At 28.5% G+C, this 13,685-nt stretch overlaps 1 protein-coding gene across 1 annotated transcript; it reads left to right on the top strand.

Annotated features, from left to right (window-relative positions):
- The first annotated feature begins 9,377 nt into the window (after positions 1 to 9,377).
- LOC115716367 (caffeic acid 3-O-methyltransferase) lies at positions 9,378 to 13,667 on the top strand. The gene is made up of 4 exons (XM_030645149.2): positions 9,378 to 10,029; positions 12,400 to 12,710; positions 12,841 to 12,905; positions 13,155 to 13,667. Exons 1-4 carry the CDS (start codon positions 9,596 to 9,598, stop codon positions 13,455 to 13,457), a joined length of 1,113 nt encoding a protein of 370 aa, XP_030501009.2. The 5' UTR covers positions 9,378 to 9,595; the 3' UTR covers positions 13,458 to 13,667.
- Positions 13,668 to 13,685: the final 18 nt, after the last annotated feature.

The raw sequence follows: 13,685 nt of genomic DNA, 5'->3' as shown, positions 1-13,685 counted from the left end.
GCACGTGAATAAGTTCACTTCTCCCATAACGACCCTCTTGTACTTACGTACACTGCGTATTAGTGGACAATGGGAGTTCGGTTGACATCCTCTACTATGGGAGAGCGTCCTCGATGTCGTGCTTGGAAGACCATCCCTCAATCGCTTGAAGGCCATTACATCATTACTAGGATTAAATAGTTTTGTTACTTTAAAAATAATTAATGTAATGTTTGGATACTATAATTGTTTGTATTTTTAGTTAAGATAATTTTGATATTTACTTAATAAAATTTTATTTTTCCTATCGAAAAAAAAAAAAACTTATATTGACATTCAAATGTGACTTCATACATTTTTTGTGTAGTTTTGTTAAAATGTTATGGCAGAAGTCTTTGATGTATTTATTCACAATAGAATTAATTAAGCTAAGTTACTATCACATTTAAATAAATAGAACAGTATTATTAGACTAAGTGAATGAAGACCAAAAGTAATACAATATAATTTTCAGTTTGATGTGATATTTATATATATATATATATATACCTTTTATTATAAGAAAACAGAATTATTATGTGATCAAATTTTGTTTGATGTATTTTAATTAAAGGTTAATTATGATTTTTACTCTCTAGACTTTGACATGTACTAAATCATATCCTTTGAACTTTTTTTACTGTTAAAATTCATGTTAAATTATTGAGGTTGTTAAATTCAAAGACTTTTGTCCAATTTCATTTAATTTTACTAATTCGGTTTTTGTTTATGTACCAAGTCATGCTCCTCAAACTTTGATATCTACCAATTCACGCCCCTCAAATTTTGAAATGTACCAAATCATCCCCTTAATATTAGATTTTTCTTATTAAAATTTGACAAAAATTTTAAAATGTACCAAGTAACTGGCTCTTCCAAGTATTTTGGTTCTAGATGCACCCCATAGGTCTGAGTGGATGTAGTCTAATTTGTTCTTCGTGGTGTGTTGACCTGTGGTGAATTTCACTTTGTAGCTTTTACCAAACACTCACTCTTCACAGAAAGTCAAGTTTCTGCCCAATTTTCCCTTGAGTAATCCTTGTTTGTCAAGCTTTGTGATTCCCCTCTCACTTACATGGCCTAACCTGAGATGCCACAATCTTGTGTCATCATTTTCTTCTGCAACAGCAGCTGCTGCACTTCCAATGACAGTTTTCCCAATTAGTGAGTACATGCCTTGCTTCAATTCACCTTTCATTACTGTCATTGAACCCTTGGATATCTTCAATATCCCATCTTTCACCTTGACTATGCAGCCAAGTTTATCAAGCATGCCAATGGAAATCAGATTTCGTCTGAGGTCAGGGACATACCTCACATCTTATAAAGTCCTAGTGGTCCCATCAAACATTTTGATCATGAGAGAGCTAGTGCCAATAACATTACAGGCTTTATTATTACCAAGCAACACTGTCCCTCTTGAGATTTCTTTAAAACATCTCCTTCTTGGGACACATGTGGAAAGAACATCCTGAATCCAGGATCCATTCATCACTGTCTCCTTCCTTTGACACTACCAAGACCCTAGCCATCAGAAGCTATGTCAGCTTCTCATCTATTCTTGCTTTTCTCTCTGTCAATTTTGGCCTTCAGTGCTCTGCACTCATTTCTAAAGTGTCCTTCCTTGTTACAATAGTAACACTTCTTTCCAGTCTTGAATTTGGACTTGGAGTTGGACATGTATCCACCTTTGTTCTTGCTTTTTTTTTTTACTCTCTTCTATTTGATCTTCCTTTGGAGAACAACCCTTCACCATTTGATTTAATTATGTCCTCTGATTTCTGCTGAATTTCTTTCAAATTCAGAGCAGATTTCACTTCTAACATGGTTAAAGAATTTTTCCCATACAATATAGTATCAACAAAATGCTCAAAAGATTTAGGTAGAAAGCTTAAGAGGATGATACATTGATCTTCATCATCTATTTTGACACCTATATTGTTGAGCTCGAGTATGATCTTGTTGAATTCATCCAAGTGTTTCCTGAGCTCCTTTGATTCATCCATCTTGATTGTGTACAATTTTTTTTTCAGGTAGAATTTGTTGGCTAGAGATTTCTTCAAATAGATCTTTGCCAACTTGTCCAAAAGGCTAATTGCAGTTTGCTCATCAGATACTTCTCGAAGAACTTCATCTCCCAAAAATAACAGTATAACACTATGAGCCTTAATATGTATCTCCTTCACCTTCTTCTTGTCTTCAATTTCTGCAATTGTAGTATTGTCAATGGCCTCTAAGATGCCTTGATGTACCAGTAGGGCTTTCATCTTGATCCTCCAAAGCTCGAAGTCCTTTTCTATTGAACTTGTCAACTTCGAATTTAGCCATTGCCATTCTTAAACCTTGAACCTTTGATCAAACAATTCTTGATCTTCTTGAGCTACACCAGCTCTGATACCATTTGTTGCAGATTATAACCTCATCAAGAGCACCATAACAAAGGATTCAAGGATCAAAAACACAATGAACAAAATGTTAACAAATTTAGCAAACAAGAAACATAACAAGATATCGAAATGAATTTAATTGAATGACTCTTTATTTTATAACAGTATACCATGAAATGAGGAGAGGAGTAGTACACGAATTGGATCACCAATATACAAGTTACAAGAATACAATCTCAGCTTACCATGAGAGAAATCATTTCAAGAGTGAACAATCTCCATTTACAACCCTTCACACATACTAAACACAAGTTGAAAATCATACACTTTAACAATGGTGATCCATCTTGAATTTCTCTCTCACTAACCTCCCCTGTAAAGCTTTCTCTAACACAACCTCTTCTCTAACTCAATGCTTGGTTGAATGTTGTTCTCCAGCCTTGTTGAGTGAGCCAAACGTGTGCCTATTTATAGGCAGTTATAACAGTTAAGAATTAACCAACAACCAAACTGTTGAGCTGTTAAGAAAATAGTTGGTTGACTTCTTGAAAGTAGTCAAAACACAATAGTAATCTAGTATAATTTTATTCTATTTTAATTGAATAAGAATGTATTGTAAACTCAATATGATGTGCTTTTGATTTTCAACATTTAGATCAACTCAATCTTAATTCAGTAATTATAGTGACCACATAACCATTTGGTAATACTTGCAAAACTCATTCTCTATATTATGAATGGTGAGTCTTTCCTTCATTTCTTAGCAAATGAAATAAAGTATTGGTGAGGGAGAGTTGGTGAAATCAAGGAGGTAACCTCTTTGGATGTAACGTTTCAATTTATTTATTTATATCAATATATATATATATATATATAAAAAAATGTTGGAGACAAAACATTAATATATCATCTAAAATAATAATAATAAAGGTGAGAACAAATAGTGTCAAATATTAGGTGAGAGAATAGATATGTTATCTTTTTATGTACTTGATTTGTCAATATGCCATAGAAGGACCACACTTGTCCTAAATAGGCTAATTTTATTTTAAATATAAATATGACTTTTAACCAAGTTTGATATACAAAATCAAATATATTATTATTCCATAGTTTGTTTCGTTTAAAAATATCAACTATAGCTAAGATAATCAAACACGCTATAATGTATATATTTGGAGAATATAGTATATTGTTAATTAATGTTACACCAAATGTATATACATCTTTATATATATATAAAGGGATAAAAGAGTTGAAATTATGTGATGGATTTTATGAATTTTTCAACTTTAAGCCCTTTATTAATTATTAATTAATAAGTCATCTTCTTACAGAATCTCTAATTTTTCTTTTGAAAATGAAGGAATCTTTAAATAAAACACTCAAATTTTTACATTTATATTCAATTTTAATCATATAAATAAGTTTAAACGAATTTATTACATTTTATATAAAGTCATGGGTCTAATTTCTAATCCCGTATTAATTTTTTTCCAATAAAAAATTTATTTGGAATTCGAACCCAAGTGAGCACACACATAAATCTAAGTTTACAAAGAAAATTCATCATACTAGGGTTTAGTTTCTGTAATATATAGTAAGGTAAAAATATATTTATTATATTTTAATATATTTTTTTAAAATTTTTGGGGGCTCATAAGATGGGACCCTAGGCTCGAACTGTGACAGTCAGCCCCATGATCTGAAGAGGAAAGACGGCCGGGACCTGTGCAATCCCATATCGCCTGGGGAAAGTGATGTGTTATGATTCTGAGACTGTGTAAGTATGAGACTACACAGTTGAAGAAAATTTAAATAGATTGATTGATACTACCTATGTCAACAAGGTACATCTTGTTTCTCGATAGTCCATCACGAAATAACTTCACGGTTAAGCATGTTTGACTTGGGTAATTTCAAGATGCGTAATCTCTTGTGAAGTTTTCTCGGAAAGTGTGCAAGTGAGGACAAAACACGCTGAAAATACTCGTGTTGATTTATAAGGTCAGTCGTCATTCTATGGACACTTGAAACGGAAACATTACACGAACCTACTTACTTACCCTTAAAAAGTTTAATTATATATCTGAAATCAAATATTACATATTATTTGTAAAAAATAAATACATGTAATTTAAGTATATAATGAGTTGTTATTATTATATAGTGTAAGACATAAGATCTTATATAAAGAGAAAGAGCACAATAAAATAAGAAGTAACTAATTAATTAACCAATTAAGATATACATTGGAAGGATTGGATGAATTTCAACTCTTGCCAAATTAATTAAACAAAAATTATTAATTGATTATTATCTTCTTATGGAATCTCTAACTAATTCCAATTGAGTTTGGTAGGGTTGGAAAAATGTAATCAATTAAGTAATTAATTATTCATATTTTCACGTAGTTAGTAGTTACGTAATACTATTCTTTCTTGTTGACAATTAATTATACAGAAAATAATATTTTAAAATAATTGCCACAAAAAAAAAAAATTGAGTTTCATATTAAGCTATTAATTAGTATGTACGTGTCATTTTATAGCATAATTATCAATTGTTGTTTAAGTTTTAAGTTATTTAATATTACTCCAATATTTAAGAACATGTCTTAATTAAAATAAAGAATAATTAAAAAAGACAAAGGTCGAAGCTAGCTAGCAACTTCATACTAATTATGACACTTTACCTCACTAATCAATTATCGTTTGTTATTTTTTTTTCATTAAAATATAAAATTATAAAATAATTAAAACAACTTGTTTATACATAAATATTGGCCAAGTACTTATTGTGAGTATCTAATTATGTTAATTAATTAAGCTAATTAAATTATACAATTATCTAATTAATTAGAGGGACTGAATAAAGGTAAGCAGCTGAGATACATTATCCAGATTAGGAGTACTCTCAACTATATATTTGTATAATATATAAATATTTATTTATACAATTAATTATACCTAACACTTAAGTATAATGCATAGAAATATAAATATATATATATATTCACTCCCTATATAGAAATTAATTTATAATATATATATGCCGTATTAGTATAATAAAATTTTGTAAATTTTCTAATATTCCTTATTATTTATAAAGATATTATTTATTAGTGTTTGGAGAGATACACATTAAGGCCATGTCTTTATAAAAAAATACATATATATATATCATGTATGGCAAAAACAAACTTTTTCTTATTAGTTAATCATTTTACAACAAAAATTAGTTTATCTCTGTCCAAGTGGAAGATAGAGATAAATAAATAAAAGGTCAAGTTATATAATAATGGAAATTTATGTAGTACACTCTTAAAGATGTTTTTAGTAGATTTTTTATTTTTAAGAGTTTTTTAGTTTATATCTTTTTTCATAATCGTATATGCTCGTTGTAACTATTTAAGACTGATAATTTTTAGAAAATTTTTAATAGTGTACAATGTCAAAAATAAGGTTTAAAAAATTACTTACCACGCATATAAGAAAAATAATTGTGTGTAGAACAAAATATGTAAATCTTATTTTCGGTATTATATATAAATTACTCGAAATTTTTTAAAAATTTATAAATAGTATTAAAAAACTATTACGTACATGTTCATGAAAATAAAAAACAAAAAAGTTCTCATGTATCTCGAAACAGATAAAGAGTCTATTGAAATACTCCATGTAGGGGTGGACATAATTATATATATATATATATATTTATATTAATTTTGTTGATTAGAAGAAAAGAAAAAAATATAGGATGTTTTTATAATGCACCCCTTAAAATAGATGTACCAATGCATCTCTATCTATTTCGGTACTCAGATAAAAAAAAATTAGTCTAATTTTTTTTATAGTCGTGTAGGTTATAGTTATTTAAGACATTCTGCAAAATTTCAAGAAATTTAAAATAATTTACAATATAGAAAAGTAGTGTTCAGAGAATCTATTTTACAATCGTATATGTTGACCGAGATTTTCGGCAACTACTAAAATACGATTATAATATTGAGCTGTAAGAAAGCGAGAGAAGGATTTTTACGTGGTTGGGGCGTTAATGAGCCTTAGTCCACGAGTCTTTGTTATTAATGGATGTATTTAATAATCGATTTCACACTTGAGGGAATGTCACCCTTATGAATACAGAGAATGTTCTTGGTGAGTATTTACTCTTCTTGCTCATATGCAGCCCAAGATTCTCGATTCCATTTAATGAGCTTTGAGGGGGTATTTATAGTGTTTTGGTGGGGTAATCCCTAGAATTGTTCTTACAAACGTATCTGTAAGTATCCATAAAGTTGGGTATTCCCAATGAATATATCATGAGTAATGCATGGTCAAATCCACACAAGGTCTTTGTAGGGTTTTTATGAGGAATGTCCTTTTTGCCTTGTGATTGATGTGACTCTTCGCGAAGTAGCCGTCGCTAGACTTAAATGATCATTACCGTGGCGCCGTTGTTTGGGGGTTGTCTTAGTCGGACTTTATTGCGTGTTGTAGTCCCAACACGCTTCCTCCCATGCAGCATTAAATGCGACTTGATTGCTCAGGAGAAGCCTGACACCTCGCGGAGAGGCTTTATGTTATGCGAGCTTCCGGGAGCACCGTGCACTCCGGGTGCCTCCTCCGGGACCTATGCCCAGGGTGCTTCCTTGTGGCATACAAAGACTTAGCAAATATTTACAAGTTATCTGATCCACGTGTCCCTGTTCGATTGGTCCACGTATATTGGGTGAAATCAGGGGCAACAGTATATAATAAAAGAGTCTCGTGTACAATATCCAGTTTGAACTCTAGTGTTGACATGTTAATTTATTTTAAATTTCTCAAAATTTTACAGAATATCTTAAATAATTATGATTTACACAATCATAAAAAAAGCTAATTAGGATTTTTGCCCCCTGAGTCGTTAAAAATATCCCCTGAACTATTGAGATTGTTGGATTTAAAGACTTTTGTCTAATTTCATTCAATTTTACTATTTCAGTGATTGTTTATGTACTAAACCATGTTCCCCAGACTTTGATATCTACCAAATCATGTCCTTCGAACTTTGACATATACTAAATTATGCCGCCTGAACTTTAATCCATGTTAGACTTTTTTACTAAAATTAGAAAAAAAAAATCCTTAAATTCAATAATCTCAATTGTTCAGGGGTATTTTCAATAACCTTAAAAGTTCAGGGGGCATGATTTGGTACATGTCAAAGTTCAGGGGGCAAAAATCCTAATTAGCCATAAAAAAATGAAATAAAAAAATCTCTCAGAGCAAAAACTAGATAAAAGTACTATATCAATGCTTCTCTTTTAATGGGTCCATTGTAAAATTTTTCAAAAATATTTTTAAAGAAAAGTACATATAGAGCTAATTACATTTTTTTATCATAACAAAATAATTGTATAATGAGCTATAACTTATAAGAAAAGTAGTCACTAAACACTAATATATGTGTTACATATATTACATAGGTCATTTTCATGGGTGTGTATGCATGAGTATGATTATGCTATATAAGTCAAAAAAAGACGTTAGCTAAAGCTATAATAATATCACTAAATATAGTTGAAGTTCATGAAGAAGAAGAAAATTATGACATTTAATCACATATATATACATATGATTTTTCTTTCTTTATTAATTACAAATCACAATTCAAACTTACAAGAAGGATATATATATTTATTTTTGTCATTTTGTTTTGATTATAATTTAAAGTTGATTTTTGTATGGTGGTTGATCGATCTTTTGATAAATAAGTATTAAGATTATATATATAATAATTTTTATACTATGTGACCAATCACAAAATATAATATATTCTAGAATTTCTAGTACACATATATATACATATAATTTCTCAAGCACAAAATATAATATTATATTCTAGAATTTCTTCATATATGCTAATTTAATTTTCTCCCTCTTCATCTCTTTGTGAAGGTGATCCTAACCCCCAACAATTCCTCTTGTTATTATTGTTAATCATCACTTAAATAAACAAATACAAGAGATAAACAAAAATCAATCATGATCTTTTCAAACCACTAAAATATTATTATAAAATACTACCAACTAATAATTAAAAATTTATATATTAAGAAAATTAATTTATATATATATATTTATAGTATTCTAAAACAAATATTTCAGTACATTTTTATTTGTTTCGATTTTTAAGTTAGAGTTTTTCAAATATATGTAATTGTTTATATTGTAGTTTTTTATGATCATTTGTTTTAAAAAAATTTCAAATAATTTACAGTAATACATATAAGATAAAATAATTATATCTCTAATAAATTAATTTAAACCTTATTTTTAGTATTATAGACTATTTAAAAAATTTAAAAATAATCCTAAATAACTACAACATACCTAATTATAAAAACAATAAAAAGCAAATAAATATCTAAATAGGAGGTAGAAAGACTTACTCAAAAACATTTAATAATTAATAGTCATTAAAACCTAAAACAATTGTTCTTGAAGACAATAGAGTAATGATTTAAAGATAATAAGATAACCAATAATACAAAGAAGAGTGACACCACCAAACAAAATGTAGTGTCCAACCATACATATACATACACCCTCAATTGTTAAAAACACATTTCTATCTATCTTATGATTATTAATATAATTAAATATTAAATTCTACATAATCTAAAAAAATACTTTTTAAAAAATATTAGTAACTAATTAGTAATTACAAATTATTATACGAACATTGCTATTAGACACTAGTGGTACCTATTACTTTCTCGACATATCGCGTTGGGATTGACTAACGATACTCTTTTAAAAATTATTATATTAAATTATATGAAATCCGATACTTAAGTAAACCAATAGCAATATTAACACGTAAAAAATTATTAGATACATTATTATACTTATCATAAGGCAGTGGGCACAGGGTCCAAATGCTGAGATATAAATACACCTATATATATATATATAAGAGTGGGTCCACATCCCATATAGCCAATCAAAATCAAATTTGACAATAATGATGATCATCATCATTATCAACTACAACACAAAAATAATTCCACTATATATATAATGCCCAATTCTAAACCACACCACACTCTTAACTTTACCTTTCTTCTTCTTCTTCTCCATTTTTCTATATACATATATATATATATAGAGATCTGAAATTGAAATAATAATAATAAGATAAAAATGGGTTCAACAGGAATAGAGACCCAAATGACCCCAACCCAAATATCCGACGAAGAAGCCAATCTCTTCGCCATGCAATTAGCCAGTGCCTCAGTCTTACCCATGGTTCTCAAAGCAGCTTTGGAGCTCGACCTCTTGGAGATCATAGCCAAGGCCGGTCCAGGCGCGTTTCTCTCACCTTCCGACATAGCTCAACAGCTTCCGACTCAGAACCCAGACGCCCCGGTGATGCTGGACCGGATGCTGAGACTGTTGGCTAGCTACAACGTGGTGACGTACTCGCTGCGTGAGCGTGAGACGGCGGAAGAGGAAGGGAAGGTGGAGAGGCTTTATGGGTTGGCTCCGGTGAGTAAATATCTGACGAAGAATGAAGATGGAGTCTCCATTGCTCCTCTTTGTCTCATGAACCAGGATAAGGTTCTTATGGAGAGTTGGTAATTAACTATACTTAATCACTTTTAATTAATTAATCATCTATTTATTTAATTAATTTTTATCTATACTTAATCACTTTTAATTAATTAATCATCTATTTATTTAATTAATTGTTATCTATACTTAATCACTTTTAATTAATTAATCATCTATTTATTTAAGGCTTGTTCGGTAATTATTTTGTTTTTTGTTTTTCTTTATTCACCTTAACAAAATTTTATAATTTGTTCTTAATTTCTCATTAATTAAACAGAAAATTGATTTTTTAATGGTTACCGAACACTACCTTAATTAATTATTTCTATTTGTAATTGTTTTAGGGTTTTATTTATTTTTTATTATTATTATTAGAGTAATTTACGGTATAAATACTTAATTTTAACTTTCAGTTGCAAATAAATACATAGGTTTAATAAGTTATAATTTTAGAACTTTTTGTAAGTATCTGGTTAAATAAATTGTCACGTGGTAATTCCTAATTGGTCCAAGTCATTAAATTTTTATTATTTTAAAAAAAAATTAGTTTAAATATACCAATAAAAAAATGACACGTGGATATAATGACTTAATATTTAACGGTTAGGTAATTACAGAATTTCAGATATGTAACTTAAGTATTAGCCAAAAATTAAACTTATGTATTTATTTGAAATTGTGAGATAAACTTAAGTATTTATGTCGCAAATTATTCTTATTATTATTAACATTATTATTGCTTTTTTAATGTAAGGGTTGTTTTAGTTAATTAGTTTGGATTGATTTTAGGCATAATTAGGGGTTTTCTGTTTTTATTATTATTAATAATAATTTTTTTATATATATAAATTTAACTAATTATTTTATTAAGTATCTATATATGTATTCCTTTCTATTTGTTGTTGTTTTAGTTAATAAGATTTGATTGATTTTAAGGCATAATTAGGGGTGTTCTGTTTATTTCTTTTTTTAATTTTTTATCTGTTGTTTTTTTTAAAAAAAAAAATTATGAGCATTTTTTTAAAACAAAATTTATTGAATTTTTATGAGCATTTTGCTTTTTGGAAAAAGATAATTAATATTATTGAAATGAAAAATGTGGGAGGTGATTTAAACTTGGATCTATTTTTTTATTAGAGGTAACTAAATTTAATGGGTATTCAGCTATACATGAAGGGAAACAAAAACCATTTTATTTTTCATATACTAAAACAATTATATCAAAATGTATATTCATATATTAAAAATTTGAAAAAGAAAAAAAAATAGTCTTTATATATAAATATAAATAATGTAAATTAATTTGTCTTTGGTTTTTGTCTTTCAAATTTAATATAAAATTGAATTTTATTATAACTTGAAAAGTATAGTCTAGGTATGTGTTGATAATATTATATAATGTTACTTTCATGAAGAAAAAATAAATAATAAGTTTAGATAATAATGACTCAAAGAGTTATATCTTTACAAAATCAGTCTATTTATGTATTCAATTATTTGAAGTATATTATTCGTTTCACATATGAAGAAAATAAATTAATATTAGGAATTAGTGTTAAACATAGTAAGTTACTATTTTGGGAAAGTAATTAAGGTCTAAGATATAATAGAGATTAGAGATAGCTATAGTAGTGGTACAAGTGCTTCTTAAAACTCATATAAAAAGAAATTAAAAAAGTAATAATAAAAGTAAAAGATTCCAATCAAAACGTGTTTGGCCACACTTTTATTTTTCTTGAGAGGGATTGTTTGGACAACACTTCACCTACTACCAAACACCAAATATTGTCTCAATAATTTCATATTTTATTTTATATATTTTTAAATATGATGAGTGTGAATGAACAACAAATTATGATGTAGGTGAAAATTAATGAAAGGGAAATATTAACTACTATTTACCAAATCAGCATTGTTATTGGGTAGTATCAGTGTTGTTCAGTATATTTTATAAGTGACGCTTTATAAGGATAGTATCAATGTTGTTTAGTATATTTTATAAGTGACGCTTTATAATTAATTAATGATATTCTTTAAAAGTTATATGAGACTCGATATTTAATTACACTAATAGCGGTATGACATTAAAAAAATATATTAAAGAATAGTACCTTTTATCATTTCTCTTACCAAATTAATCATTTTCACTAGTTTTAACTACATGTATTTTTTTTTTAATAAGGAAAGATAAAATCATCAACCAAAGTCAACAAATACAACTTGACTTGATAATGACATTGTATTTGCTAGTAGAATCTATATGCACAAACTCAACCATAAAATTGACTAATTTTCTTATTTAGACTTAAGACTCATTATTAATTTTATTTTTTTTTTCAAAAAAAAAAAGACAATAATAATAAGTGTTAGTTATGTTTGGTAATATGTATTAGGTATCACTTAAAAGATGCAGTACTTGATGGAGGAATACCTTTCAACAAGGCATATGGAATGACAGCATTTGAATATCATGGAACCGATCAAAGGTTCAATAAAATCTTTAATAGAGGAATGTCCGACCACTCGACTATTACCATGAAAAAAATCCTCGAAACTTACAAGGGTTTCGAGGGTCTTAACTCGATTGTTGATGTTGGTGGTGGTACTGGAGCTGTTGTTAACATGATCGTCTCTAAGTACCCTACTATTAAGGGTATTAACTTCGATTTGCCTCATGTCATCGAAGATGCACCTCCATTGACCGGTAAGAACTACTACAAGAGTCTCGAATATCAAAAAAAAAAAAAATATTTTATTAATTTTTTGGGTAATAATTTGAGTTAGAAAATATGAATTTTAAAACTAATAAATATTGTTTATGGTTATTATAATAGGTGTAGAGCATGTTGGAGGAGACATGTTTGTAAGTGTACCAAAAGGAGATGCAATTTTCATGAAGGTACATAATTAGAGGGTTTTCAAAAATGACATTTTCTTTATTTCAAAATTACAATTTTACCATAAAATGTATTTTTTATTTCTTATGAAAAGTAAAAGAAAATTATATTGAGTGCAAATTTTTTCCAAATTTCAAATAGTTTATGTACAATATCTCAAACTTTAGAAAAATATCACTTTCTAAACAATAATTACAAAAATACCATATTTCATTTTGGGCCTCTAATAATGCCGTTTTCGCGAAAAACAGTGGATTTGCCATGATTGGAGCGATGAACACTGCTTGAAATTCTTGAAGAACTGCCACGCTGCACTGCCCGAACACGGAAAAGTGATCGTGGCGGAGTGCATTCTTCCGGTGGCACCGGACTCGAGCCTTGCCACAAAGAGTACGGTCCACATTGATGTGATCATGTTGGCCCATAACCCTGGTGGCAAAGAGAGAACAGAGAAAGAGTTTGAGGCATTGGCTAAGGGAGCTGGCTTTAAAGGCTTCAAAGTCCATTGCAATGCTTTCAATACCCATATCATGGAATTTCTCAAGACCATTTAATTCATAATCTATATATACTATACATATACTTTTGCTATATTTTGGTTTGGATATATTCTCTCTCATTGTGGTGAATTTTTCTATTTTGACAAAGTGGGGTTTAATGTATGTTTTTATTAACACCCTTGAAAAGAAAAAAATGAAAAATGTGTTACTAAATTTGCTTGTAATTTGCAAAAATAAAAGTTAAATGAAATATTCCACTGAAAATTTGAGTTTTCATCCAAT

This window comes from Cannabis sativa, chromosome 5 (genome assembly GCF_029168945.1).
Source record: "Cannabis sativa cultivar Pink pepper isolate KNU-18-1 chromosome 5, ASM2916894v1, whole genome shotgun sequence".
NCBI lineage: Eukaryota > Viridiplantae > Streptophyta > Magnoliopsida > Rosales > Cannabaceae > Cannabis > Cannabis sativa.
Note: the sequence above shows the minus strand (reverse complement) of the source record. Positions and strands in the feature narration are given on the sequence as shown.

Bases quoted from the DNA above. Each gene is read 5' to 3' on its own strand.
- LOC115716367 (XM_030645149.2), top strand. From the start codon at position 9,596: ATGGGTTCAACAGGAATAGAGACCCAAATGACCCCAACCCAAATATCC. The intron at 12,711-12,840 runs GTAAGAACTACT...TTATTATAATAG, and splicing joins AGATGCACCTCCATTGACCG to GTGTAGAGCATGTTGGAGGA. The intron at 12,906-13,154 runs GTACATAATTAG...CGCGAAAAACAG, and splicing joins GAGATGCAATTTTCATGAAG to TGGATTTGCCATGATTGGAG.